Consider the following 27,063-nt stretch of genomic DNA (forward strand, 5'->3'; position numbering starts at 1 on the left):
CTTGCCGGACGACGGCGTTGCGATCAGTCAGTTTCAGTCCGTTTTTGTTATCGTATAAGTCATATTTACACACTAAGTTGTTTTTAAATCAAATTTTTAGTGAAATTTTTAGTTCCGCAAGTGGTTTATCCGAAAATCGAGATGCTACGGGATACGTGGATCATCTTCCACGTGGAACTTTGTGACGTGTGAAGCTGGAGCACAAAATCACCGTAATCAGGCTCGAGATTGAGGTTAGAATTCGCTAACCCACTTTTCGATCGCTCAATCATATTCGCAGCCCTTTCAAAATTAATTGAGAGCGGCAATAAATTAATAACCATCTTGAATTGTTTCTTGAGCCTTGCTCTCATTCATTGACAATCTTCGACAGTTTTACCGATGTCTATAGCTGGTAAATTTATTGTTGCAGATCATAACATCTCTCTCTATTAAATGGTGATTATCGGTGCCATGGAGAGAAGGATAAAACTAAAAACCTTAAACAGTCACATAACATGCAAAATATGTCGTGGGTATTTGATAGACGCTACCACTGTCACAGAATGTTTACATACATTCTGCAAGAGTTGCTTGGTAAAGCATCTGGAAGAGAAACATACCTGTCCGACATGTCAAATTGTCATACATCAGTCGCATCCGCTTCAGTATATCAGCTTTGACAGAACTATGCAGGATATTGTTTACAAATTGGTTCCTGATCTTCAAGAAAGTATGAATCTTATTTTAAATTCTGACTTATTTTTATGTAAGAAGCATATTTCTTTTTTAGATATTAATAGAATATCTTCATATTTCAGATGAGATCAAAAGGGAAAGAGATTTTTACAGAGCCAGAGGTTTGGCTTGTCCCAAAGATATATTACCTAATGCCGGTGAAGTTGAAGAAGAAAGAGCCAATGCAGACGCACATGCAGAATCAGATTATCATCGTACCGATGAGCAGGTTAGTTACAATATCAGCGTATATATTTGGAATTAGACAATTTGATCGGAACATGAACTAATTTGTTAAAATTTCAGGTTAATGTATGTTTGGAATGTATGAATGCCAGTTTAAAAACTCTGAAAAGAAGATTTATCAGATGTTCGGCTCAGGCTACAATAACACATATGAAAAAGTTTATTGCTAAGAAAGTTTTAAGCGGTATGGAAAAATATAGGGATGTAAGTATATTTGATGGATGTTATAAAAGAACATATTATTATTATTATTATTATTATTATTATTATTATTATTATTATTATTAATTTTCTTTTATTTTTTTATAGATTGATATTTTGTGCAATAACGAGTTATTAGGTAAGGACCATACATTGAAGTTCGTTTATGTGACGAGATGGAGGTTCCGGGACCCACCCTTGAGGTTACAGTATAGATCGCACATAGATATGCAAGATTAATCTTTCTACATTCGAAATATACAAAAAAAGATTACGCAGAATCTATCCCTACATTTGTACAATTTTCTAGTTATATTCCTATCTTAACTATCATAGTATTTATTTTCATGTTTATCTGCCAAGTATTTGTGCCGAGTTTTAATAAGACGATTTAGATTATACAAAGCAGAGTAATATGCCGATTTTGAGATTTATTATTTGATATTAATAATAATGGTATTCCGTTATAAATATCAAAGTTGATAAAACAATATGGATGCTGTTATTAATAATCGAAAGATTATTTTTGTCATATCACTCTTTGTCATACCGAATTACGAGTTAATTATAGCTTAAAATCTCAATTTATTCTTAGAGCACGTGATTCTTATTAGTAGCACGATATTTGATAATGTTTAAATGTGGCACATAAAGGGAACATTGTGACATCTTCAGAGAAAAGGGAACCGATATTTCTGACATGCGGTGATATGCGCACAAGTCTTTGTAAATATTTAATTATCACCGCATTGTGTTTGGAACAAACTGCAAAGTGTTAACTTTATTAATCAAATTATTTATTTCGGTTCGCTTGTCATCCTGTCGCAAAAAATTGGATGTCTCTCTACCTTTGTTCTTCTTCGTGCCAGAAACTTTTTCAATATCTTCTTTTAATAAATTTTCTGAAGTGCAAGTATTTTTATCGATCGTATTAGCTGTTCTCTTATTCTCTTTAGTAATACTTGATGAATCTGCTGTTTTTGACGAAATGAAAGTGTTATTAGCATATTCTTTATTAGCGAGGTGCAAACTGCGAGAATTTAAATCAATCTACATTTGTCCGCGTGAGTCTTCAGTTTTGGCAAACGTGTCTTTAATCTAATAATAAATAATAATCTAAAAAATAATCTTTCTTAAAGAGCAAAAATAAATACACTTTTTGCGTTGTACGGCGAAACAAAACCGCAGATCCTCATTTTATGAGAAGGTTTGAAGAACATTTGTTTTCTACATACGCATACCCCTTTGTGTATATAGAATATTTTTGACAGAATTTGAAAAAACATATACAACATATTGCGCAAGCTTTGTACTAGATAAAAGAAAGAAAGAAATCGGGTCTGAACAGTTGGGCCTTTTTAACTTTGTATGTTTATGCGCTAAACATATTCTAATCGCGTCTCGAGTTTCTCTCAACACCAGTTTGCGATTGAAAGAGAGAGAGAGAGAGAGAGAGAATATTACTATTATAAAAGAGAGAAATGGCGATATATTTTCTAAAATTTCGTCATTAATATCGTGTTGAGTGAAATACGTGACGTTTGTCGCTTGTAGTAAATAATGTTGTTTCCTCTGATCTTGTATTAATCTTTAGAAATCGGAATATTGAGATTTTTCGGCTCTTGTTCAATTAATTATAAAATTAATTGTCTCACTTTACTAGATTTATAAAATATATTAATATATTAATATTATATCTAAAATATATTACCGTTTTGGCGTGCGTTTAAAAGTTTGAAGTCTAGAAAGATTGTGTAAAAAACTCATCCGGTTTCTAAAGATTAAAAAAAGAAAAAGGATGTGATTGTATATAAATATTAGAGAAAATGGAGCACAATTTGCCGTGTAGCGGCATCGCAAGAATACTAGAGCTTGTACATTGTACCCTGTGTATATGTGCGCATATCTCTATAAATTATTAAATAAATATGTTTTGTACAGTATCTCGGTAGCGGTATACGCATTGATTGTAGTGTGTCGATTCATTGAACATTTATAAAAAATTATATAGCGAGGATATAACGAAATAACGCGCTCGCGTTCTTTTTTAAAGGCGCATGCGCGCCCTCTCCACGCTCGCTTCATTCTTTAGGAAGAGCGGGACGGGGGAAGAGGGAGAAACGCACCGGCGGATTTGCCTTTTCGGTTTCGGCTTGCTCTCGCAGTTGAACGAGAGACGCCGTAGCGTCTTGATGCGTTCGTACGTTTTCTTTTTTTACACGCGACCATTTTATTGCGTTTTCTTCGTCGCGTGTAGTTTGAAGTTTCCGTCTCGCACGTGGCGCGTTACCATGAGAAGGTGATTGATTTCTTTCGATGTGCGCGATCCCCGTACGATTATAATTTGCTGCGCGCAATTTTGCCGCAATGTCGGAGCAATAAAAACAACGTGCGCCGATCTGTTGTCAGCGGATGGAAGAGCCACGTCTCATTGTTAGCTGCGTATATCGGTGTAATTGACCAGTGGGCCTCGTTGAATTCGACGAGTTTCCACGCAGCATCTGCAAATTCAAGTTAGATATGATTTATTTATTTATCTATTTAGTTTATTAAATAAACACGTGTGCGAAAGAATGTAAACATCTATAAATGAGATAAAATAGAGAAAAGGCAAGATTCGCAAGACTATTATACAAGACTGCTGTCCGATCTATCGACGATCGAAAGGTTATTTGAATAAATTGTTTTTTTGTAAAATACTTAGATAGATAAGATGTGGAATGCAGTGAATTTTTACTCGCGTCTTTCGCTCCGATTGTTCGCACAAAATTCGTGTTTTATCGCGTTTATCGGTGTCAACTGTCGCGACGATGAGGAAGCGATTTAAATTCTGCGACAGCTTCATTACATGACAATATACATATACATGTTTGCCAGTCCGTTTAACGAGGAGCTTTACACAGCTGGCGGTCCGGTTTTTATTTCGCTCATTTCGACCGTGTAAAACATAACGACGAATGTGCAACAGCCGTATATAATTTAGTGCAACGAAGAAAATATGTAGCGCGCATTATTAACGGCGCATATATAAATTAATAACTTGATAAATAATTCTAGCCGATAATCGCTTTTGTCGGACGAATCGAGACGCACGCGTGCATCATTAGCTGAAATCAAATGTAATCACTTTTATTTTATCTCTTTTATTTTATCGATTTCCTACATTTCAATGTAAACATTTTCTCATTATATCAGGCATGTGCATCACGTGGTAATAGTTAAATACGTGCAATAGATAAAGATTATGTTCTAACTACGCTCTATCACACACACGCTCTCGACAAAGTCCTTGGCTCTGGTATGCACGTTCGTGATTATCTCGTGACGGAGAAGCGCACTATACTCTGCTCGAGAGTATCGTCGGCTGGAAAAATTCGCTTGCACGTCTCAACCGGTTTTCTCTCGAGCCTTCCCTCACCAAATCCGTTAGCTCGGTTCTTATACCTGAGTCGCTCAGATCTCGTTGATATTTATGACGTACCGTCCGCATGTGCGTACGTCATAAATATGTTGCAAAATATTATAAATAGTTACATATACGGAGCAAAATAACGTATCCTTGTGACGAGTCTCGGCGCCCGTAGACTATTTTTGACGCCGCGACAGTAATCACGTCTATTTTTAACCGAGCCGTACACGCACAAAATCTTTTTCGATCATTGGATTCGCGAGATTCCTCCTCTTTACGCTTGGGAATTTGAAAGATGAATAATATAAAGAAAAATGCCAACGCCACGTTATCGAGTGATTATGTCTGCTAGATAAGATCAGCTGTCACAACAATAGCCAGCTGTGAGTTGCAGGTGTTTTTGTTTTTTTGTTTTTTTTCCCGGAAGGAAACATATGACTATATTACGTACATACAAGAGCATAGAGATTAATCTAATGCATGTGCTCGTGCAAAACACAGGATGTTGCAATTTTGATTCCGTAAAAATACCTATATAATTTGGTCAAAGTTCTCCAATAATATTATTATATATATATTTTCTATTAATAAGACTTTTTCTATATTATAGACTTTGAATGATTACGCGCGCGTTAAAGAGCGACGATAACATCATCGGTCAAATATGTATGTTGGTAGATTGGTCGTTGATCATCGCCTTCCGGACTACTCTGTGTGTGTGTGTACCGAGCGATATGAGTCATTAATATTATTTTTTGTTTATACGGAGTCTATTTGCATATCTCTCTCTCTCTCTCTCTCTCTCTCTCTCTCTCTCTCTCTCTCTCTCTCTCTCCCTCTCTCTGTTCTGACCGCAGACTTTGCATTAACGTAGCATCCAACGATGATTCAGCTATCGATAACCTTTTGACTGACGGCGTTATTGTTGCATGAATTAAAATCGTGCATCAATGACGCGCGAAGGTAGTACGGCACAATGACAAGTCCAAGACAAAGGAGTGTTTCATCGTGAACGTGCGTCCCATTTATTCAACTTCGTCGCGAAAATCGAAGGTATCTCAAGGTATCTCCATGACAATCCTTCCATGAATGTGCGCGCACAACGGAGTACGGGAGTACGGGATGAAAGAACATGTTGCTCTGCGGTCGTCATAAAGTGCTACGCTACGTTATTAAAGGGAGAGAGGGAAAATAGGGACACGGAGAGAGAAGAAGGCCGTGAGAGCGCGAGGGGAAAGGAAGTTGTAGACAGAGAACGGAGCTATTCTACCCGCATGGTTACAAACCAAGCGGAATAAATGCGGACGTCTCTCATGAATGGTACGCGAGAATGAGATGTAGAAATAAGATATAAAATACTCTCTTGCCATGTAGGCATATCAATATTTTCACGTACGAGAGGTAGAGAAAGGGAACGTGGGGTACTTTTACTCTTAAAAAAAATTCACACTATTGTGTGGAAAAATAAATGTCATTAAAAGAGGATACACAGCGACACACAGCTACATCGCGATTACGATGATTCATGCGACTATTACTGGAAGCCCGGAAACATTGTTTAGCGTTTAATTATCATAATAACGGTTATCTTTGTTCAGACGGAAAATTTGCTCGCTAAATTTGTCGTCCACGTGGATCCGCGAAATTTTTACGATCACTTTTGGCACGCGAGTGTCGATTTTTTCTCTATTCGCGCCGGCATAAAATAGAACTTCCGGTCGATCGAATCGACTCGAAATGCCGGTCGTTGTGTGTCATGTATCGAGTGATTAAGTTGCCCACACATGTGCTACACATGACTACGGTGACTCGGATTTTCCGAGTATGATATGCGAGTACGGTACAAATATTGGCTCGCACGTCAAGGCCATTTTCACGTAAAACGTACAATTGTCACGGTTTCCGGGTACACGTCGGTCGCAAGTCGTGAAGCGTCAATTTCGCAGAACGCTTTCTGCGTATTCATTTAGACTTTTAGACCGTCTTACACGTACACCGTACTTTGACATTTGTATTTTCATCTCTTTGCTTAACGTCGCATTTAGTGTCGAGTTTTTACTTGGTTGGCTCGAGAGATCACATTCATTTGTCTAAAGTTTCTCTGTCAAAGTTCACGGACGATTGTAATATAAAGTGCTTCATTACGAAACATAATTTAAGGAGGCATTATACGAATCAACGATGTCAAAAATTGATATATCTGATGCATTTCGAGACTCATGAATTTAAAATTGCGCAAAGCACTTTTAGCCTTTTAAGATATAAAATTAATAATCAATTTGTGAGTTAAAATAAAGATTTGCCTTCTAGAATTAAAATTTGCATTTTCATGAATTTTTTCGTACAATCACCATCAAATTTTCATAGTACAGTCGTTATAAAAAAGTTAGATATAAGATGATATTTATGATTTTGAGATGATTAAATTATACAGGGCAAATCTTGACTTTAACTTGCAAATTAATTATTAATTTTATATTTTAGGCTAAAAGTGCTTTGCGTAAATGTCAAATTTATGAATCTTGAGATGTACTAGATTTATTCACTTTGACCTACCCGATCAGAATAGTTCCTCTTCAAACTTTCTGTATATTTTAGATCGTTTAAACGAATTTGCGCCATCACAAGCGGAAAGGGTTGAACCGATCGATACGTAAAAACAGAATCACGTGGCTGTTATTTTCTAATAATAATTCGTGACGTGCCAGATAGCTTTTGTAGATAGCTCTCAATAGCTCTTACAAATTATTATACTTAGAAACATTAGATGTAGATGTAATATCAAACAGGTTTCATTTCACGTTCTATGCCCATTTATTACATGAAGCGAAGAGGGCTTCTGCGAAGCGCTAATCGGATCATCCATAATTAATTCACCACCTATTTCGCGCATGTATTTGCGTTCTGATTGATAAACACGACGACCATGTTGATTATCCATCCTTTATTAGCATTATCATTCTGACATTATGGAGAAGTAGGTCTTTTGAAAAAAGCAGGCCTTTGGAAAATTATTTTTTTCAACGTGGACTCTCTTTTACGTACACGCATACATACATATATTATGTGTTTTACACGCACATATATAAATACATATAAAGATATGTATACATCGTATATAATTTTGTTCTCACATTTAAAAATGTGTACCACGATATCTACACCTGTTTGTGACAGCGTTACCTTTCCCGCGGTTGCGATGCGTGACTTTCACTGTTGCAATACTCCGTTATTATGTAAGAAAAAGCCGTCCGATTCATTCAACCACGGAGGGTTGCTACGCGCACGCAATTTGCCCGCAGAATTCCTCCTTTGTCACGTTTCGAACGAAACGTTAATGCATTCATTTTTACCATTTTTTATCTTATGTATTTATATAAATTATAAATCTAAAACGTTGACTTTTTTTTTTCTATCGACAAAAGGAAGAAATAAAGGACGCTTCGTTGCGTGTCATGTCATCTTGCACTTAATTCGACGCAACATTATGAAATGTTACATAATAAAAATAATTAATATAATAACTATATAACAGAAACTTTTTTCGGTATCAACTTTCAGACGATCCTTTAAACAGCATCGAATTTTATCTCACGCTCGTGTTTAATTATTTGCTCGAGGTATAAGATGACAGCTTTAATCAAATACATAAACACGGTTAAATTACAATCTGTACGATTATCAATCATGGTGAAAAAAATCTTTCGCTCGATGCGTCGATCTTTCGTTATATTATACTTTTTGGAGATGGTTTGTGCGTGCGTGGGTGTATGTGTGTGTACATAGCTAATTGTTAGATAATGGGAAATTACATAAGTGATATTAGTGTTGCTATTAATTCCGAAAGTAGCTTATGTAGTTTAGCGGTGTTTTATTTATGTTCTCCAGCGAGATGGATCGTAACATGGTGCAAGCATGATGATTGCATAATTTTATTTTCGCCTTATTAACGTAACGATGGAAAGTGTGCCGCAGCCAAATTCTTTTCCAAGTGCGAACGGGCAGAATTTTTATTTTTCCCGGTTTCCTTTTCGATTTAAACTTATTCAACGGGACGGCTACGGAGCCGTGACGATTTGCATTTCTCGCTCTCTAACTCCGATTCGTGCGTATTATTCCTATTTGTGCGTTCACGAACGCAACGAGTGGTGAACGACGATGATGAATAGCGAAATGCGCGCGTACGTCTATATGTCTACGTATATATGTCATTTATCTAATCTGTCGGCATATCGACCGTATGCAACGGTCCATCGCTAATATCGCGCATCCTTATCACGCATTCAATACAAAATGTCAGCGTACGGTGATTTTGCGATCGCATACATCTCCAACACAAGTTAAATTAATGCACGAGACAGATTTGTGTCAAACGAGGTCAGCTGAAGTTGCATTTAGTGTTAATTATCGTACCGTGCGAACCAGTATCTATTCTTCGCGCTCATCGGTACATTGGATTTTCTCGCGTCAATCAAATAATCGCGTGACAGATAAACGCTAAAGATAACGACACTGTCGCATACATGTTGTAAGGTGCGGTCAGATAACGTAAGGAAAATAAATTGCTCGATTGCTGTTCATTGGCATCAATGTTACTGCACAAGAGATGCCCGAAATCATCAAATGATAGTAGATTTTTGAAACGGAAACGAATGATAAAAAAAATGGAGTAATCTTTGGGTAATCTTTACGACAGGAAGTTATCTAAATATACTCGAGCTCAGGAAGAATAAAAAACTAGGAGTATAATAACTCGAATCTGCCGATAGAAATTCACATGTCGTATAGAAATTTAACATTTCTCGGAATTAATATTAACAGGTTTTTACAACATTTTTTTGTATAAGCAAAAATAATTGAATATGTTTCTTATCTTTTTTACTTTATTTCAATTTAATATATATAATGTTATTATTTTTTCACCGATCTATCCAACATGATTGGTATTTTCATTATATTTTTTTTTATAGTCAAATTGAGAGAAAGAAAAAATCTATATATATTTTATATCCATATATGTAAAACAATTTGTATTATTAATTTTGTTTTTTTATTTATATTATTTAATATATTCATTTTATATTATTAATGATGTTTTTTTAGAACTAATAATAACTATACTCGCAGAGCTATTAAAAATAAATTGATTTCATTTTCTAGCAGCGCGTTTTTCTCATTTATATTCTATTATAATCGAATTTAGGAATAAAAAATGTGTTATAGACAGTAATAGATATCGTGTTATTTAAAATTTTATTTTTTTATAACTGTTGTATTAAGATCAAGCAATATATTCAACAAATACACCAAATAATTTGATTCTCTATGAGATTGTTTGTGTCTCAGCGACTTTACAACAATCGAATTTGTTTTGTATCCTTTGCACGATCTTATTACAACCCTTCTTCCACACATGTTTTTCTCATTACTTAACCGCCTTAACGACCTTCGTTGTCGCATCCTCGTAGGCCGACGCCCATAATCGTCCCTGCATCCTTTGTCCGCGTACAATCCAGATCCCGAGAGAGAATGATGCACACACATCCCGCGGACGAAGTTCGAGATGCATCATTTTATCGCGAACTCGCCCCACATCCTGTGACTCGTATACCGCACACACACGCTTACACCTACGCTACAAAGTCCCTGGACTCTTTTTTTCTACGTAAACGAATTAATTCTCCCCTCGTACGGAATCGCAGCAAGTCGAAGGGTCGGGTCCCCCTTCGATCGCGGTAGAATGAAACATACACACACACACACACACCGTATATATATATATACGCCTACTGTAATTCGGCTGCACGAAAATGGAGAATTGGTCGTTTGATCCTATTCGATTGTGTCGTGAAACGAAAATATTTCAAGCTAATACAAACACACGAATTTTGTTTTCAGCGAAAACTCTCTCTCTTTTTTCTGTAACACATTTTTGTCCCACATGTAAACACTGAGAAATTGCCTGAGAATTTTTAAATTTGGGTGTCTGAAAGTTATTTCAGACAGTCTGTTTTAATCACCATAGTCGGCCTTAATTCTCTGAAATTTTAAGAAAAATGTCTGAAAATTCGGACAGCGTATTTGTAAGAAAATTTCAGACATTTCATTTCAAGTTATTTTTTTTACAATGAATGCAACGTCTTCTTCTGGAATATCAAAAATACGAAAAAATTTACCTTTGCGAGCGAATTATATATAGCGTGGGTAACGAAAGTTTTTTTTTACCTGGAAAAAGATATTTAAATGACAGGAATACTAAAAGCATTCACACAGTTTCATCATCACACACCGTTATTTTAGACTCGTGCGATCGCTCGTGTCTAACACTGGTAATCCGCTATTATACTATTATATGACTCGCGTCATTCGAGAGATTTTGTGAATTCACGTGCGTGCATATGTATATATACGATGTCACGCACACAACTTTTCTCACTTGTCTCGTTTGCCTCGGAACAATCGCGTTACGTTCACCTCTTTTCTCGCCGGTCACACTCAACGCGTAACTGTCGGTAACATATACAGTTAGGAAAGAATCGAGCAAACACGTGTTGTTTCCTCGTCGCGACAATAATTATACCGATACCCGGAATTTTGTACGCACAAAGGAGCGAATTGTATTATGCCGTTGCTTTACTTTCTGAGAAAAACCGCGTTTTTCTAAAGGCGTTACAGATAACGTATCGCTTATGTATACGATCCTTTTTTTGTGAATTATATTTGATTTTAATATTTCGAATAAATAAGCTTTTTCCCGATTCAGCGACTTCGCCCCGATATTTTTTCTCGCCTATATCTCTTCAGGGGGGGGGGGGGAAGGGCAGATAAAGAGGGGTTATAGAATTCTCTAAAATGAGAATTTATTTCTTGGTAAAATATGTGCCTTGTGTACGTTTCAATTTTCGCGGAAAGAATTAATCTAAATTCTAAAGAAATTGACGCATTAACATCCGCGTATGGCTCTTATTCGCCAAGTCGATAGTTACATAATTGATTTTGTTTAGAGCCTGGATTAAAATATCGGAGTAAAAAATAATACGATGAATAATTATCGCAGAACGTATAATAATAGCACTCTGTACCGAGACATTATATCCGGTGATAAAAATGTTCTCGGTATCGACTTTCGGACGATTCTTCAAGCAGCTTCGAATTTTGTCTCATGTTTAATAACTTGATCGAAGTGTAAGGTGACAACTTTGATAAAACGTGTATATGCAACATTAAACATGATATATTTATACACGAGTGTCAAACATGGTGATAAAAAAAAGTCTTTTATTTTATGCATCGTTCTTTTATTTATATGATTTTTTTGGAGGACAAGTAAAGTCCCGAAAAATTCTAATCTCGAAATCTAGGATATAAGACATTGTCCCGAAAAGTTAAAATTCTGAAATTTAAGATACGTGACATTGTTCCGAAAAGTCGAAATCCCGAAATTTAAGAAGTGAGACAAAATTCTAAATTTTTGATCGAGAAGCTCTAAATTATTAACATACACCATTACTTATATATACTTTGAAGAAAGTTTCATAAAATAACACAAAGTTAATTTTTATTGATAATGCAAAAAATATTTTTATTATCTTATACATTGAAATTTTTTAAATATTTTAAATTAAATTTTATAATTTTAAAATAATAATTTTTTTGCAATTTGCAAATAATTTTTTATATATTGTACATATATAATTGAAAACTTTTCTATTTAATTAATAACAAATTTAAAACTTTAATTTTTATATAATTAAAATTTTATTCAAATATTATTTTCGATATTATAAATATATACTATATAAACGATATTATAAACATTTATTTACATTTCCTTAGTATGTACAAATAATGCGATTTGTGAACCGCATAATATTCACTAAATAAAAAGTTCGAGACTTTGTTTTGCTTCTTAAATTTCGTAATTTTAATTTATCGAGACGATGTCTCGTGCCTTAAATTTCGGGATTTCGACTTTTCGGCACATTATTCCACTTTTTGAATTTCAGTAATTTTTTTTTTCGGGACTTTGCATGTTCTTTTACTTTTTCTTTTTAAGTTGATGGAAAAAAGAAATCCATTAGATTATACTCGTAATGGAGTCAAACACGACCGAATTCGTCTTAAGAGTATTACCTTCGATCTAACATTACAGCACTTTCGGTCGCCATTCAAACGAGCCGGCTGATTCGCAACGTGAATCATAGAACGAGTCATGATAAAAACGTGAAGCAAACCGTATGTGCAACACGTGTGCAGCTTCTGATTCATGTATTTTACGCGATCGCGAGCACTCATTTCCGGTCGCGTGAGCACGCGACAAAAATTTCGTCCGGTAAAACGGAACCTCGATCGAACGTTTTGATCGGCCAACGCTGCTCATCGATATTCCGAGCGAAACATTTCTCGTTGCGATATCGACACGCGTCCTCGTTCGATGAAATTACGGCACTCTCTCGGGAACTCTTTGATGGAAAATTTTTCCGTAACAATCCATTGCAATTTTACCAAGTCGCACAAAACAGTACAGCGGATATGTTATTCGCGCCTTATCGAAGTAATGAAGCCTATTAAGATTACAGAGCGTAACGTGATATTATTCCAACTATCGCAACTGAGTTTGTTTATGTTAAATCAAGATTTGCAACTGGACACTCGTGTGATGCGGCTTCGTCAATATCGATCGTGATTCATTACAAACAGAATGTAGAGTGTAAAGTCGAGTAGACAAGATTTCTTGCCAAGCGCGATAGAGACCGCATTGTAAAGCTCAATAAAACGCATAATTGCGTTATTTCGTGTCTGGTTAGGCATGCGACGTTCGTGCAATTTAAGATCGTTCGCGTAATAATTCGCAAAGTAAATCGCGTCGTTGCGACACGCCAGCGCGACGTTGTAACACGGCACATTTTACTTTCAGATCGACAAACGGGTCACATAGAGGTTTTTTTTTTTTTTTTTTTAATCCAGAACGTGAGTGAACGAACGCAAAGGAAAGCATAGCGCGATAATGCGATGAGACGTCGATAAGGTCAGAGTTTTGATCGTCATGTTCAAAGTCATGTATCGATCAGCTGGAACGAGGTTGGCAGTCTGCTGGCTGGCCGCGGTCGCCGCTGTAATTATTTTGACGGGAACAACAACAACGGCTCTCGAAGGACCGCACATATGCGTCCGACAAGAAACGTAAGTATCGCATTAAATCTGGAATAATTAATTAATTCGCGGAACGCACGCGGCGCGCGCTCGGTACGATCGCACCGAACATTCACTCGACTACTAGTCGAGTCTGCGACGAGAATTATCGCTTTTATATTGGCAAATTCTATGGAATGCACGATTATCTTTTTCAGATATACGATAACGGTGAAAGTGTCTGAACAGAAACCTTATACCGTGCGAGAGAACACGTGGTGCTTGAGTTTTCCACCGAGATGTTCCAAGTACAAAGTTGTCTACAGAACGGTATACAAAGATCAGGTGCGCTATTTTCCAAGAAGTATACTTTCTAAATTTTAATGAGAACTAATTTAAAGAGAAAGAGAGAGAGAGAGATACGGTTGCCTTTTCGCTACTGCATAGTAAAAAGTTGTGCGCCGATATGTTAAAATTTTCTTGTGTTACATTTATGTCAACTTTATAACTTAACACTTTATGTATGTCTCTTAGAAATGGAATATGATTTTGAGTACTTTTACACATTATTAATAATTATTTCAAACAATCAACATGTTTCAAAATCAATTACATTTTGAGAAAAGTTAAAATAAATCTTCGAGTAATCATAAATTTTAAAATGTTCTATCAACACTTCTTACAAGTTATTGTAACTACTCTTTCATGTAGTTTTTAATTAATTTGTATGTTATTTTTACATGACACTTAAAGTCACAATAACAAAAATAAATGTAAAGTTTTATGTGAATTACTTAGCCTTTCTAATTTGTCAATAAGTAACGCACAATAAATGAGTTATTTTAACTTAAAATTTTTAAGGAGGGAATTCAGTCTAGAGGTCTGATTTTTAGGCTTTTTTTGCAAATTTTTTATAAAGAACGGATAAGATGAATTAAAATAAAAATTTTTCCTATTTGTTAAGCAACTTTTTAAGTATCTTTTAAAATTTTTTTTATTGAAAAATTCCAAGAATTAAGCTGCATATAGCAGTTCTTCTAAAAAAAAAGGTAGTTGCACGGTGCACACGATTGGGGCCGTTCTGCTTTCAAAGTGACGTCGTTTTGTTCTTTTTGCATATTTTTTTAAAATCCTACTCTTTTATCTTTTTGAATTTTTTGTTTCTGATAAGAACGGCCCCAATCGTGTGCACCGTGCAACTATTCTTTTTTTATGGGTTGAAAAGAACTGCTATATGCAGCTTAATTCTTGGAATTTTTTAATAAAAAAAAATGTTTAAAGATACTTAAAAAGTTGCTTAACAAATAGCAAAAACTTTTATTTTAATTGATCTTATCCGTTCCTTATAAAAAATTTGCAAAAAAGCCTAAAAATCAGGCCTCTAGACCGAATTCCCCCCTTAAAGTGGACTTTCTGGGGAACATGCAAAAATGTTAAAATTAACGTTTTATGTTTTACTGTGTATATGTTTTTATAATAAACTTGGGTCAGGGAAAATTGTTGTCGATGAAATATTTTCTTTCGAATGTCAATGCATGCTTGCAATATTTATTACGCGTTTTTTGTCCAGGATCTGGTGAAGCAAAGACCTGTAGAGGAATGCTGCAAAGGCTACACGCAAACCACGAACGGCGACCGTTGCATTCCAGTTTGTTCTCAGGATTGCCGCCACGGTACTTGTATCGCCCCTGATATCTGCAAATGCGAATCGGGATATGGAGGCCCGTTGTGCGACTTCAGTAAGTGCAGGCTTCGTTCGATAATGATAGCGCGCGCATTTCATACATTTCTTGCACATTCTTAATATGTATATGCTACGTTCGCGATTCAACGCACTTTAATAAATCATGTAAGGTTCACGATATAATATGTATCGTGTAATTTTTTAAAGATTTTAATTAAATGTTACCTTTATAGAATTATATAATACGCAAGAAGAGAAAAATATTATTACTTTGTAAAAAATATTAGAAAATTTCAAACATCTGAGACACACTAAAAAATTTCGAATTACAAATGTCTAAGAATATATTTTCATTACGTTTGAGAAAACAATATTAACTATATTTTTACGTCGAAATATTTATGTTTAAGAATTATTTAAAAAGACCGTCGAAGAGACGGTCATAACACGCTATTTTGTACGCCAACGATGAAAAGTGGGTTCGAGCGGTGTAAACACGAGGTGATTTATTTTTAACTTTCCTGTATGAACAGAATGCCCGTTGGGTAAATGGGGCAGAGATTGCGAGATGAATTGCAAGTGCCAGAACGGGGCCGCGTGCGATCCGTTTGACGGCAAGTGCATGTGCACGAGGGGCTGGACCGGCGTATACTGCGATCAGAAATGTCTTCCCAACCGGTATGGGCAGGATTGCGTCGAGGAATGCCGTTGCAAAAACGGTGGTAGGTGCCATCACATTTCCGGCGAGTGCTACTGTGCCTCCGGTTACACCGGACCGCTGTGAGTATTTTTTTCCTCGTTATAATTTCTCGGTGTTTATCGGATTTCTTATTTACTGTTTACCCACATAATCATATATCTGCCAATCTTTTTTTTCATACTTTTTAAAAAGATATAATTACGAAGATTCTTAAAAAAAAAAAAAGATTTGTTATTTTAAGGTAAAAAAGAGGACTAACAAAATAATAAATTATCGTAAAATCTTAAAATGCTATAAAAGAGAAAGTTTTTTTTTTTTTTTTTTTTTTTTTTTTTTTTGTATAATAGTATATAAAGTATTTTGAAATGATAAATAGTCGACTATTGTGTTGCATAGATGCGAAGACCTGTGTCCAGTGGGCAAGCACGGTGAAGAATGCAAGTCAGAGTGCCGTTGTCAGAATGGAGGATCCTGCAGCCCTTTGACTGGTCAATGTTATTGTACTCCTGGCTGGACGGTAATGTGAGATTTTGCTCAATTTTTAATGCGAAATGTACCGCATAAAATAATTTTACGTGATGTCACACAGGGTTCGGTCTGCGCGAATCGATGCCCGGAGGGTTTCTGGGGCAGGAACTGTTCTCAAAGCTGCGACTGCTATAACGGTGCTGGTTGCCATCACGTGACGGGCGAGTGCCAGTGCAAGCCAGGCTTTTATGATGACAAAGTAAATATCCGATTAATTATAATACCATAATGCATTATTAAGTCGAATGATTATCTTTCTTTTTTCCTTGACAAAACAGTGTTTGAAGACCTGTCCCGCGGGTACGTTTGGATTAAATTGCGCAAATAATTGCACTTGCGAAAACAATGCCGTCTGCGATCCTAGTAACGGTACCTGTATATGCGGTCCGGGCTGGACAGGTAAAACGTGCAATCAACGTGCTTGCGACAATGGTTTCTACGGGCCTAATTGCGCAAAAGTGAGTCTCTGTTTTCTTGTAAAACATTTCATTTAAAACTTATTTATCACAATACTTTGATATTTTAAACTGAGTCAAATTGAAAGGTTTGCGAATGCGAGAACGACAATACGGAGCTGTGCCATCCATGGACCGGACAATGCTCTTGCAAGATAGGATGGGATGGCGAGACCTGCGCCAGGCCGTGTTCCTTCTACATGTATGGCAAAAGTTGCGAGAATCACTGCGACTGCAAGAATAACGCGCAATGTTCGCCCATCGATGGCACTTGCATCTGCGCCGCCGGGTATCGCGGCAAGGATTGCGGCGAGCTGTGTCCCGAGAACACCTTCGGGGAGGATTGCGCGCAGACATGTGCCTGTAAGAATGGAGCTACTTGTTCTGCCGAGAACGGACGCTGCAACTGTACGGCTGGTAAGTAATTTTACACCGCTGTAATTCAAGCTTGTGTAGTTTAAAATTTCATTGGAAGATGTATTAGAGGAAAGAGAGATTATCAGAGAAAAAGTGTAAGCAACTGTCTGATTTGACATTCTTTTTAATCTAAATGTTTGATCGTCCCTTTTATGGCCCCTTCTTATTATGTTACAATTACTTTGCATGATATATGATATTTTTTTGTTTCTTCATATTTATTCCCTCTCGTCCGTAATAGAGAAAGATAGTGAGCTTGTCTGTAAAATTTATTGTAGTCAAGTTCATTGTAGAATCATTTTTATTAAAGTCTCTCAATGTCTATATTTCCGATGAAGAAGATATTATTCGATATCGGTAAGTACGAAGCAAATTATACGTATCTGTATGACGTTTTGTCAGGATGGATCGGTGTACTGTGCGATCGTCCATGCGACGACAGGTCTTACGGCAAGGACTGTGAGAACAAATGCAAGTGCTTTAACAATGCAGCCTGCAATCCACAAAATGGTAAGGTGATTGGGGCGATCCTTTTCCCATTTGTAACTGTTAACGCTGATAAAGTTTTAAAATACTTTTTATACGTTTTAAAGAAATGTACAGTAAATTTGTTCGCGTACGAGATATAGATGATATTTCCTAAATCCTCTTCCCTGCACTCGCACCAAGAACACGCGTTATTTTATCTATACACACGCAGGCACGTGCACATGTGCGGCTGGTTTTACCGGCACGCTGTGCCAGGATCGTTGTAAAAAGGGCTTCTTCGGGAACGGATGCAATCAGATTTGCGACTGTGTTGAGGAGAACACCGTGGACTGTAACTCCACTACCGGACATTGCATCTGCAAGGCAGAGTGGCGAGGTTTGTTGTATTTCGCGTCCGATATTTACATGAAAATTATATATGTACAATTATTAAAACGCGATAGCCATTTCTCGTTATTAACGAAATTATTTTCAAAGAAATTACTTAAAAACGATTATACGAAAAAAATTGTTTTGTGACGCAAACGTAACTGCATCGCGTTCATTCAGCTCAGTCCAGAAAAAAAATAGTTAAAAAAAAAAAGGAAAAAATAAGTAAATATAAATGCGACGAAATATATAAAACGGCTGCTTGATGCAGCAAGTCAAGAAATTTCGTTTCTCGAGACGGGTTTTTGCTTTAACACCAAAACAGGAATTCGATGCGAAACAAAATGTCCAGAGGGTCTTTACGGCGAAGATTGTCACTCGCGTTGCGAATGCATGAATAATAGTTCGTGTGATCCCACGACCGGAAGTTGCATCTGCGCCAGGGGCTGGGGAGGCCCCGATTGCTCACAACCCTGCAAAGAAGGATGGTACGGAATGGGATGCAAAGAGAAATGTCCGGAAAAGATGAACGGTAGGGATTTTACATTTCACAGATTACATCTCTTTTGCATGTGTGGCAATTCGGTCAAGTAACTTTAACTATGTTTAACAGATTAAATTGCATGATTATGTGTTTAAACAATTAGCCGTGTTTTATATTAGAAAGCATAAAATAAACAATTTGTGTTATCACACACCTCATAAGTGATTGCTTACATTTAACATGTTAATTTTGTGAATGTAATTAGTTTTTATACTTTATACTTATGTATTACAATAATCTAATAATCTGCTTTTATAATGCATAAATTGAAACACTCGGTCGATTGCTTCCATGGAAGATAAGTTTGAGTAAGTTTAATCATTTCACCGCAATAGCACTACATCGTTAGAAAATATGAGTCAAATAGAGTAAAATTATAAGATTTATTTTTATGATGGCACTGTGTACACATCCGGAGATGTAGATAACATGCTTAATTGTGGATTGTATCTTACGTACTTTGCGGTACAGCTATAACAAAATTCAAAGTAGAGAAACAATTTGACCGCTAATTGCGTAAACGCTGACGTAAGTAGCAGTCATAAACTTTGTTTCTTATTGCTCTTTTTCATCAACAGTTTTTATCTCGTCAGGCATTTCAATGAATATTTCGATTAATCATTGTTTTATCTATTTTACACTTGATGGCTAAAACGAATAACAGATTGTGAAAATATAATTATGACAAAGATTTTATAAAAAGCAGAAAAACGAATATAAGAAACTAGAATATAACATTTTTGTACATAAATCCTTTTCTCGTATGACAAACTCATTGTTGTTTTCTTTTCTAGGAAACATGACTTGCGATCATGTAACTGGCGAATATGTCTGCCGTCCGGGATACTTGGGTCTGACTTGCGAACATCCGTGTCCCCCGAATCGTTACGGGCTAAATTGCGCGAATCATTGTCACTGTAAGAACGGCGGCGAATGTCACCACGTAACAGGTAAGTCAAAGATCCTTCCCGAGCTTTTGAAAATATCTATTTGATCGTTTGACATGACTATTTATTTGAAAGATTCTTACCGAGGTATTTTTTTTCCAATTCAGGCGTATGTCAGTGCCGACCTGGCTGGCAAGGCAAGTACTGTCAAACACCTTGCGCGGATGGCACGTACGGTGTAAATTGTACGCAGCATTGCAAATGTCAGAACGGCGGAAAATGCCGATCCAACGATGGTCATTGTCGATGCGCGCCAGGATGGACCGGAACTGCATGTACCGAAAGTAAGTTTAGAAAATTATAATGGATACCAGTGTTGGGAAGTAACGCGTTACTTGTAACGTCGTTACTTTTTTTTTTTTGGTAACTGTAACGGTAACGAGTTACTGGGAAAGTTACTTTTATAACTTTCCCAACTCTGATGGATACTATAGTGAATAAAGAAGAATACATGTTGAATTACATTTATCAAAAATCGCTTGCCGATTTCAGTTTGTCCCGAAGGATATTATGGTGATCACTGTATGGAACCTTGCGAATGTAAAAACGACTTTTTCATGTGCCATCCAGCTGAAGGCTGCATTTGTAGGCATGGATATACAGGTATATATAAAGTATATAGTTACTTGAGAGATTAATTCTATATATATAAAGAATATTAAAGTTTCTGTATGTTTCAACAAACTACATTAAAATTGACGGATGATTTTTCAGGTGAAAATTGCGACGAGCAGTTATTCTCTCGTAATATTCAGGAAAAGGAAGAGGGAGGTTCCGGACACATTGTGGCAGTCGTATTTGCGGCCATTATTGTGATTGGCATTTCATTTGCCGGATGGATGTACCATCGTCGTAGAGTGGCAGATCTCAAGAACGAAATAGCTCAAGTGCACTATATAGCTGAGCCTGTACCTCCGCCATCAGGTAATTTATTTTATATCATGTTCAAGGATTTTTGTTGTTGAAAAGAAACTTAAATTCTCTTTGAAGAATAAAAGTATAAAATCTCGCTCGTTTGTCGTAGAACGAAATCAATTCGACAATCCCGTGTACGCGTATCAAGGTTCCTCGAAATTTGACGATGGCACTACAACTTTGTTAAACAACTTCCAATTTCGAAATAATCTCCTTCATAAGAATATAAATACTGAAAAGGCTAAACTCGGCCTAGGTAATTGCACCGACGACGAGGATGACTGCAAAGGTATCGCTTGTTAATAACTTGTAATAAGATAAATAATATAAAATTTTACGCAAGTGTACGAATAATTTTGTATTGTTGCTCAGGAGCGTACGGACTGCAGTACGATCTGAAGAATAGAGACGCTGATATGGGAAATCCAAATTTGAACGTGTATCATAGTATCGATGAGATGGACGGCAAGAAAGTCGAACATGTCTACGATGAAATCAAGCAGAATAACGAGTCAGAATACGATGAGTTGAATCAGCCGCGACCAGTAAGCTGGAAATCGCATCCGAGTCGAACAGCCAACGGCTTCTTGCCGAAATCGCGTGACAATCCCGGACCAAGCGCGGCGGTAGACAAGGACCCGGAATTGGGTTAAGCCTAAGGTTTTTGCGCAACGTTCCTCACTTTGAACTGCCCAGGTTTGAAATAGAACTTTACGATTGTCTCTATCGTTCGCTTGTAGACTGTTTCCTTTCTAAGAATGAATCTGTATTACTTTCATTATATTGTATTATTTTGATTTCGAAAAAGTTCTTAAGTCTCTATAGAGAAAGAGAGAGAAATGCTATCATAATGAATATGAATAATTACTAAAATAGTTCTGTAAAAACTATGTCGGATACTATATATACGTATATAACCTTTGGTATGACAAAGTATGACACAGTATTACAATAACCATCCATACAGCACAGAAAGATCAAAAGATCTTAAAGATAATGAGACGTCTTTAAGCCATCTTTTAGTCATCTTTGAGGGACATGTGCTGTCTGGGGCATAGACCTAAAGTATGGACTGCACAACACAATTCAAAACTGAGTCTTAGTGTGGAAAAAGGACATCACGAATTTTCGACCAATATCTGTCTTTTTCTAGTCAAAACATGTCATAGTTAAAGACGGAGGTAATTCGCGGCTATTTGCTATCTCTCTCTTTTTTTGTGGAGTCTGTTTTCATCTACAGCTAAAATAGGGATACCGCCAGTCCATACTTTAGATCTATAACAATGACTATGTATATTAAAAAAAAAAGATTTCGGATTTAGATAGAAAAATTTTTATCTCTGATCAGATTAGACTTTTATCTATGATTAGACATTTTTTTAAATTTAATAAGTCTATTATGATTTGTTTTTGAAGCATTTCTTTTTTAACACTCTATAATACTTTATATGAGACAAACAAAATCTCCCTATAGCAATGAATTTTTCATATTAAATTAATCTTTCTAGCTTTCATTTGAAATATTATCGATCTCTAACATTTTTTTAATTATAATGAACCAATTTATTACGATCATCCTTTCTGGAAGATAAACGTCTTTGAGTATATAAAATATTTTTATATAATTTTAGTTTTAATTAAATTATTGTATATCTTTTTCTCTATTTGATACGTGTATATGTGTTGCCAAAAAGGGGCATATAAGTAGTTTAAGCAGCTGGTAATGATGAAAAAGGTGATAAGAAATCAAACAATGAATCGTGCAATCATGACTAGAGTATGCGAATATGTGAATATCCGGAGAATTCTTTAGATAACAACAGTTTTAGTTATCGATGTCATGGTTATAAGAACATTTAAAAGGATTCTAATAACTGTTGAAAATTATCTAATTTTAGGACATTTTAGAATAAAGCAGCGTTATTTAGAAGATCTGGTGAGAATGAATGCAATATTATAAATGCAATAAATTTGACAATTATTATAAAATTGCGCGCAATAAATTAGGCAATATTACACATACAGCATATCTCTATTATACGTGATTGAAAGAAAGTATAAGCGCGATCTTCATTTTTATTACTCTATTTATAGTCGTAACGTGATTTTTATCAACTAAACTATAATCGAAAAACGCGCGTATAAATAATTTTAAGAATATCGAGTTTTTTATATTTACTTTTTAAGGAAGATAGAGAGTGCGTTTCTTTTGCTTACACGTTTTAAGCGCTTATATTGTTTTCTTTAGCGCTTTAAGCGCTTACAGACGGTATAATGACGTCATCAATAATGTGCAATTAAGACAATTGACATTCAATTGACACGCTCACAACCGTTTATAATTGTCAAAGCCAATGACTTTGCTTGATGTCATCCAAACACTTAAGCAGCAAACAGAACGGTTAAAAAAAAAACGTTCATAAGCGTGAGCGTTCAAATGCGTTGGAATGCACCTAGAGTATGTATGTGTACGCGTAAGTGTGTGCAAGATTTCACGGGATTTTGTTTTTATTCCGTTTTTATCTTGCAATTATCTTGTGATATAATTCTATCTGTTTGTATTATTATCGTATATCTTGTAATAAATGAAAGTTATATATTAGATATTAGAGCATCGCGCTCCGTAATATGTAACTGACGTTTAAATATGCCAAGAAATATGATCGAAAGCATGTATTCTTAGCAAATAAAAAGATTCGCAGGATAAATAAAAAAATGATAGCATAAATCTATCAGTAAGAGCATGTGAGACAAGGGAGTCAGTGTGATAATACCATAATGTGCATTGTTAATATTCGAAGAGATTAAAAAGAATATTTTAATAATGCAAAAGATGTCAAAGACATTTTATTGACCGCGACCACACGTTGCACAGTTGTATGAGTTAAATATATAGTTTTTTTTTTCTATCTCGCTCCTCACACACATTTTTAATTTAAATAATTATTTCACAAATTACATAATTTACATTGTACGGAGTTCACATCTATTCTTAAGATTATCCTATAAAAGAGTATTTTTTATTATTTAAAGGCATTATTAAGGAATCAATCACACTGTCACTTTCATCATCGATATCAACGCCTTGTAAATATTTCTCTATGTCAGAACGTAAAATATGACTCGTGATTTTTTATAACGAGATTAACCGTTTCTGAATCTTCGTGTTTGTATGATTTCCCAAACGGGAGGAACGATCCAATAACATCCGCCGAGAAACTGCAGCAACGCAACCGCGCGAAGGCACACGTTTTCACCTGTAATTATACTGAAATTAGCGGATAAAATCGAGAAATCAAAGTGCGAAACTTTCTCGCTTATTATTGTCGTACATTATTGTCGTACGCGATGCGTACCAAAAATTTAAGAAAAATATCTGTAAAGATTCTTGTAAAAAAAGAAAATAAATCTCTCGATGTTAGATAAAATACACACTATGTACGAAACTGAAGGTCAGCACGCCTAGTCCGACTAAGGTGCAGAACAATTTGTGCGAGCGATGCGCGAATTGATTGCCCAGCACGTCGCACAATGTTGAGTCCTGGCAGGTGAGCAAACTGCTGATAGTAATTCCGCCAAGAAGCGAGCATGTCAGAAACCAGTAATAGTTATTCGTATAAGATAAGCCTACAAATAAGACATATCAGTAAAAATTGTTGTAACAAAATATTTCGTATTGAAAAAATATAATTATACATTATTACATTATTAATAAATAATTAATATTACATAAGAGAATAAATAATTTTACGATACTATCGGACATAGTGTTGGAAAAATGTGCGCAAAATATAATCCGGATATGCTTGAAGTGTACCTAACAAAATAATACTGCCGAGCCAACAGGCGCTGCCGAAATATATCCTTCTGTACTGTACGGTGGTCGCGATGGACCAATAACTGGCGATGCTGGGTACGAAAGAGCCGAGACCAGCGACTACCAGCAATGTCACCCAATCGTTCGAGTATATTGTCGACTTTGTGGTTCGTTGTAAGAACATAGCGGGTACCAGGATCCAAAAGTAGAGCGAACCGGCCTTCACCCCGACCCATGTCACCGCGGCTGCCCAGAACCGGAAATAGCGAACTACGCGAAACTCCTGCTTCCACTTGTCGCCCGATTGGACGATCGGACTGACGAAGAGCTCGACATCCTCATCCGGTTCCTGATACGCATAGATACTATTTACCTCGCTGAATAGAGGCACGTCGTTTTTATCGCGTTTGTCACTGTTGTCGTAGCCGGCATTGTCCACGCCGTTATTCTGTCGCTCCGACTCTGATTCTCTGTCCGGGGATATTCTGATGCCCAATTCATTATCCTCGTCGGTCGGCAGGAGCAATCTGCGTTAATGAAAAATTTATTATATATGATACATTGATAATTATTTCAAACTAAATATTAAATTTAAATATTTTTGTATTTTCAACACAAATTTCATAGCACAATTTTGTTACGATTGAAGACGCGTACGTCAACGTGAATTTGAGTCTAGAGATAAGACACAAATGTCTAGTTCCGTCACCTGTAAGGAGATGCTCGCTGCGGTGGCGGCGACCTCAAGATCAGCGTGCCCAAGGCGGTGGGAATGAAGACGATCGTCATTAGCAGGATACCGCTCTTCAGTCCAGTTCCAACGAGTAAGAAGTGCGTGAGTGCCGGCACAATCGTAAAGCCGACGGAGCTGGCTACATTCTTCAGCATCAACGCCAGCGGCAATTTGACCCTGAAATGCTTCCGTAACACGGTCTCACTCTCTACGATCACGAAACTTGCTCCTATGCCCATCACTGCTCCGGCGCTCAAACTGGCCAGGTATGCGCCCGCTCCCCCAGTCGCCAGATATCCAGAAGCTATGACGCCTGTGGTGAGAAGGATCACGCCGATCAGACCTACCAGTCGCGGTACTGACGCCAGATCTGTGATCGTTTTGGTCCATGGGTCTAAAAGAGCAAGAGTCTCACGTGAGCGAGAATAAAGTCGAGATTGACAGATAAACTGTCAAATAATATATGCCAGACCAATACCTGCCAGACTCCAAAAGGCAACAAACAATATTGGCGTCAGGGTGATTTTTGCACTCCACAAGTCAAAGTAGAATAATGCGTTAGCCGTCGTTAAATATCCCAGCACTATGCCATACATTGACAGGACGCTAGGCACGGTTATCTGTGTGTGTGTATGTAAATTTTACAACTTGTAAAATCAGCTTATATGTACCAGTGTTTATATATATATATATATATTTTTTTTTTTTTTTATACAAATATTTTAATTTTTTCAAATGCATCGTGATTAGATATAGATGTATTATACAGGGTGTCGAGAAATATAGGCACAATGATATCAAAGATTTTGTACTCACCCACCGAAACAATTTTAGACATTTATGCAATTATTTGGATTTATATATATATATATGTAATAATTATGAAAGATCATATTTCGATTTGGTCGGATGCGCGTTCCATTTCCGGTGAACTTGCAATGACTTTGCAATAAAAATCGCAAACACGTGAAACACCTGGAACAAAATTATCTCATGTTCGCAATTTTGTTGGTGTATTTTATAACGCGTCGTTGCTTGTGCGCATGAATAAAGAGGAAAGATAACAATGTACTTTGATAACAAATTGCGCATATATCTCTGAATACCCTGTATCGCATCGACTATTGATCGCGCATATTTCCGTTTTTGTTAATTAATTTTATCTAATTGCTTTTATAATTTTAACAAAAAATGACAAGAGCTAATTTTCAATATACGCTGAATAATTATGAGATGTAATATCCAATTGTAAGTGGAAGCACAAAACTTTGGTGGTCACTGAATTACAATCGTCGATTGAATCGAACCTGAATGAGGACAACACCGACGAGAACGAGCCACGAGTAGCCACCGTCTGGAGCCGTCGGTCCAAGCTCCGGGAACGAACTGACAATTTCGTCGAGACGAAGTCGCCCGACGAGCGACATTTTCCCGGTTGCGTTTGCGCTAGGCAAAAAGCGAAACTCAATGCAAACTTGTGCGAAAAACGATAGTGAAATGAATTTTTAAACGCGACACTCTTTGTTGTTTCGAACAAATAGCAGTCATTAAGACAGCTTAAAATGTACTCTGCGCGTGATATCTAATCTTGGCTAAGGTGTCGACGCACCGATAGCTGATGATAAGAAGGCAAAATCGCGTTGGTCGTATTTGCCGGACTTCAACACCCACGCACATCCTTGGAATTTAATTCGCGCTTGATTAATTCGTTATTTGCTACAAAAATTTATTTATCACCGTGATATAAACGCTCATCCATA

At 36.4% G+C, this 27,063-nt stretch overlaps 3 protein-coding genes and 1 long non-coding RNA gene across 10 annotated transcripts; 2 read left to right on the forward strand and 2 right to left on the reverse strand.

The window, feature by feature from the left end:
* On the forward strand, positions 1-3,107 carry L(3)73ah (polycomb group ring finger 3-like lethal (3) 73Ah). Its single transcript, XM_072887334.1, has 5 exons — positions 1-233; positions 413-712; positions 801-946; positions 1,024-1,167; positions 1,273-3,107. Exons 2-5 carry the CDS (start codon positions 436-438, stop codon positions 1,402-1,404), a joined length of 699 nt encoding a protein of 232 aa, XP_072743435.1. The 5' UTR covers positions 1-233; positions 413-435; the 3' UTR covers positions 1,405-3,107.
* On the reverse strand, positions 2,741-11,211 carry LOC140663279 (uncharacterized). Its single transcript, XR_012046245.1, has 2 exons — positions 10,799-11,211; positions 2,741-3,665 (listed from the first exon to the last, which is right to left on the reverse strand). It is a non-coding gene; the product is annotated as an uncharacterized lncRNA (long non-coding RNA).
* On the forward strand, positions 3,537-24,183 carry Drpr (multiple EGF like domains draper). Of its 5 annotated transcripts, none has more exons than XM_072887325.1 (18): positions 3,537-3,677; positions 13,541-13,756; positions 13,924-14,050; positions 15,276-15,444; positions 15,923-16,169; positions 16,486-16,606; positions 16,679-16,816; positions 16,896-17,075; positions 17,162-17,489; positions 17,892-17,999; positions 18,190-18,354; positions 18,673-18,879; positions 19,686-19,841; positions 19,946-20,122; positions 20,331-20,441; positions 20,553-20,762; positions 20,863-21,042; positions 21,126-24,183. In XM_072887325.1, the coding sequence occupies exons 2-18, from the start codon at positions 13,620-13,622 to the stop codon at positions 21,404-21,406; spliced, it is 3,042 nt and encodes a 1,013-aa protein (XP_072743426.1). In that variant the 5' UTR covers positions 3,537-3,677; positions 13,541-13,619; the 3' UTR covers positions 21,407-24,183. The 5 variants fall into 5 exon arrangements, with proteins under 5 accessions (XP_072743426.1, XP_072743425.1, XP_072743429.1 ...); XM_072887324.1 differs by having other exon boundaries at positions 3,538-3,677; positions 13,491-13,756; XM_072887327.1 differs by lacking the exon at positions 3,537-3,677 and adding an exon at positions 3,716-3,831.
* LOC140663276 (uncharacterized) lies at positions 23,571-26,998 on the reverse strand. 3 transcript variants are annotated; one of them, XM_072887332.1, is made up of 7 exons: positions 26,611-26,998; positions 26,120-26,278; positions 25,782-25,923; positions 25,280-25,697; positions 24,571-25,097; positions 24,189-24,380; positions 23,571-24,010 (listed from the first exon to the last, which is right to left on the reverse strand). In XM_072887332.1, the coding sequence occupies exons 3-7, from the start codon at positions 25,897-25,899 to the stop codon at positions 23,898-23,900; spliced, it is 1,368 nt and encodes a 455-aa protein (XP_072743433.1). In that variant the 5' UTR covers positions 25,900-25,923; positions 26,120-26,278; positions 26,611-26,998; the 3' UTR covers positions 23,571-23,897. The 3 variants fall into 3 exon arrangements, with proteins under 3 accessions (XP_072743433.1, XP_072743431.1, XP_072743432.1); XM_072887330.1 differs by lacking the exon at positions 26,120-26,278; XM_072887331.1 differs by lacking the exon at positions 26,611-26,998 and having other exon boundaries at positions 26,120-26,582.
* Between the last annotated feature and the right edge of the window lie 65 nt (positions 26,999-27,063).

Source organism: Anoplolepis gracilipes, chromosome 2 (genome assembly GCF_047496725.1).
Source record: "Anoplolepis gracilipes chromosome 2, ASM4749672v1, whole genome shotgun sequence".
Classification (NCBI taxonomy): Eukaryota; Metazoa; Arthropoda; class Insecta; order Hymenoptera; family Formicidae; genus Anoplolepis; species Anoplolepis gracilipes.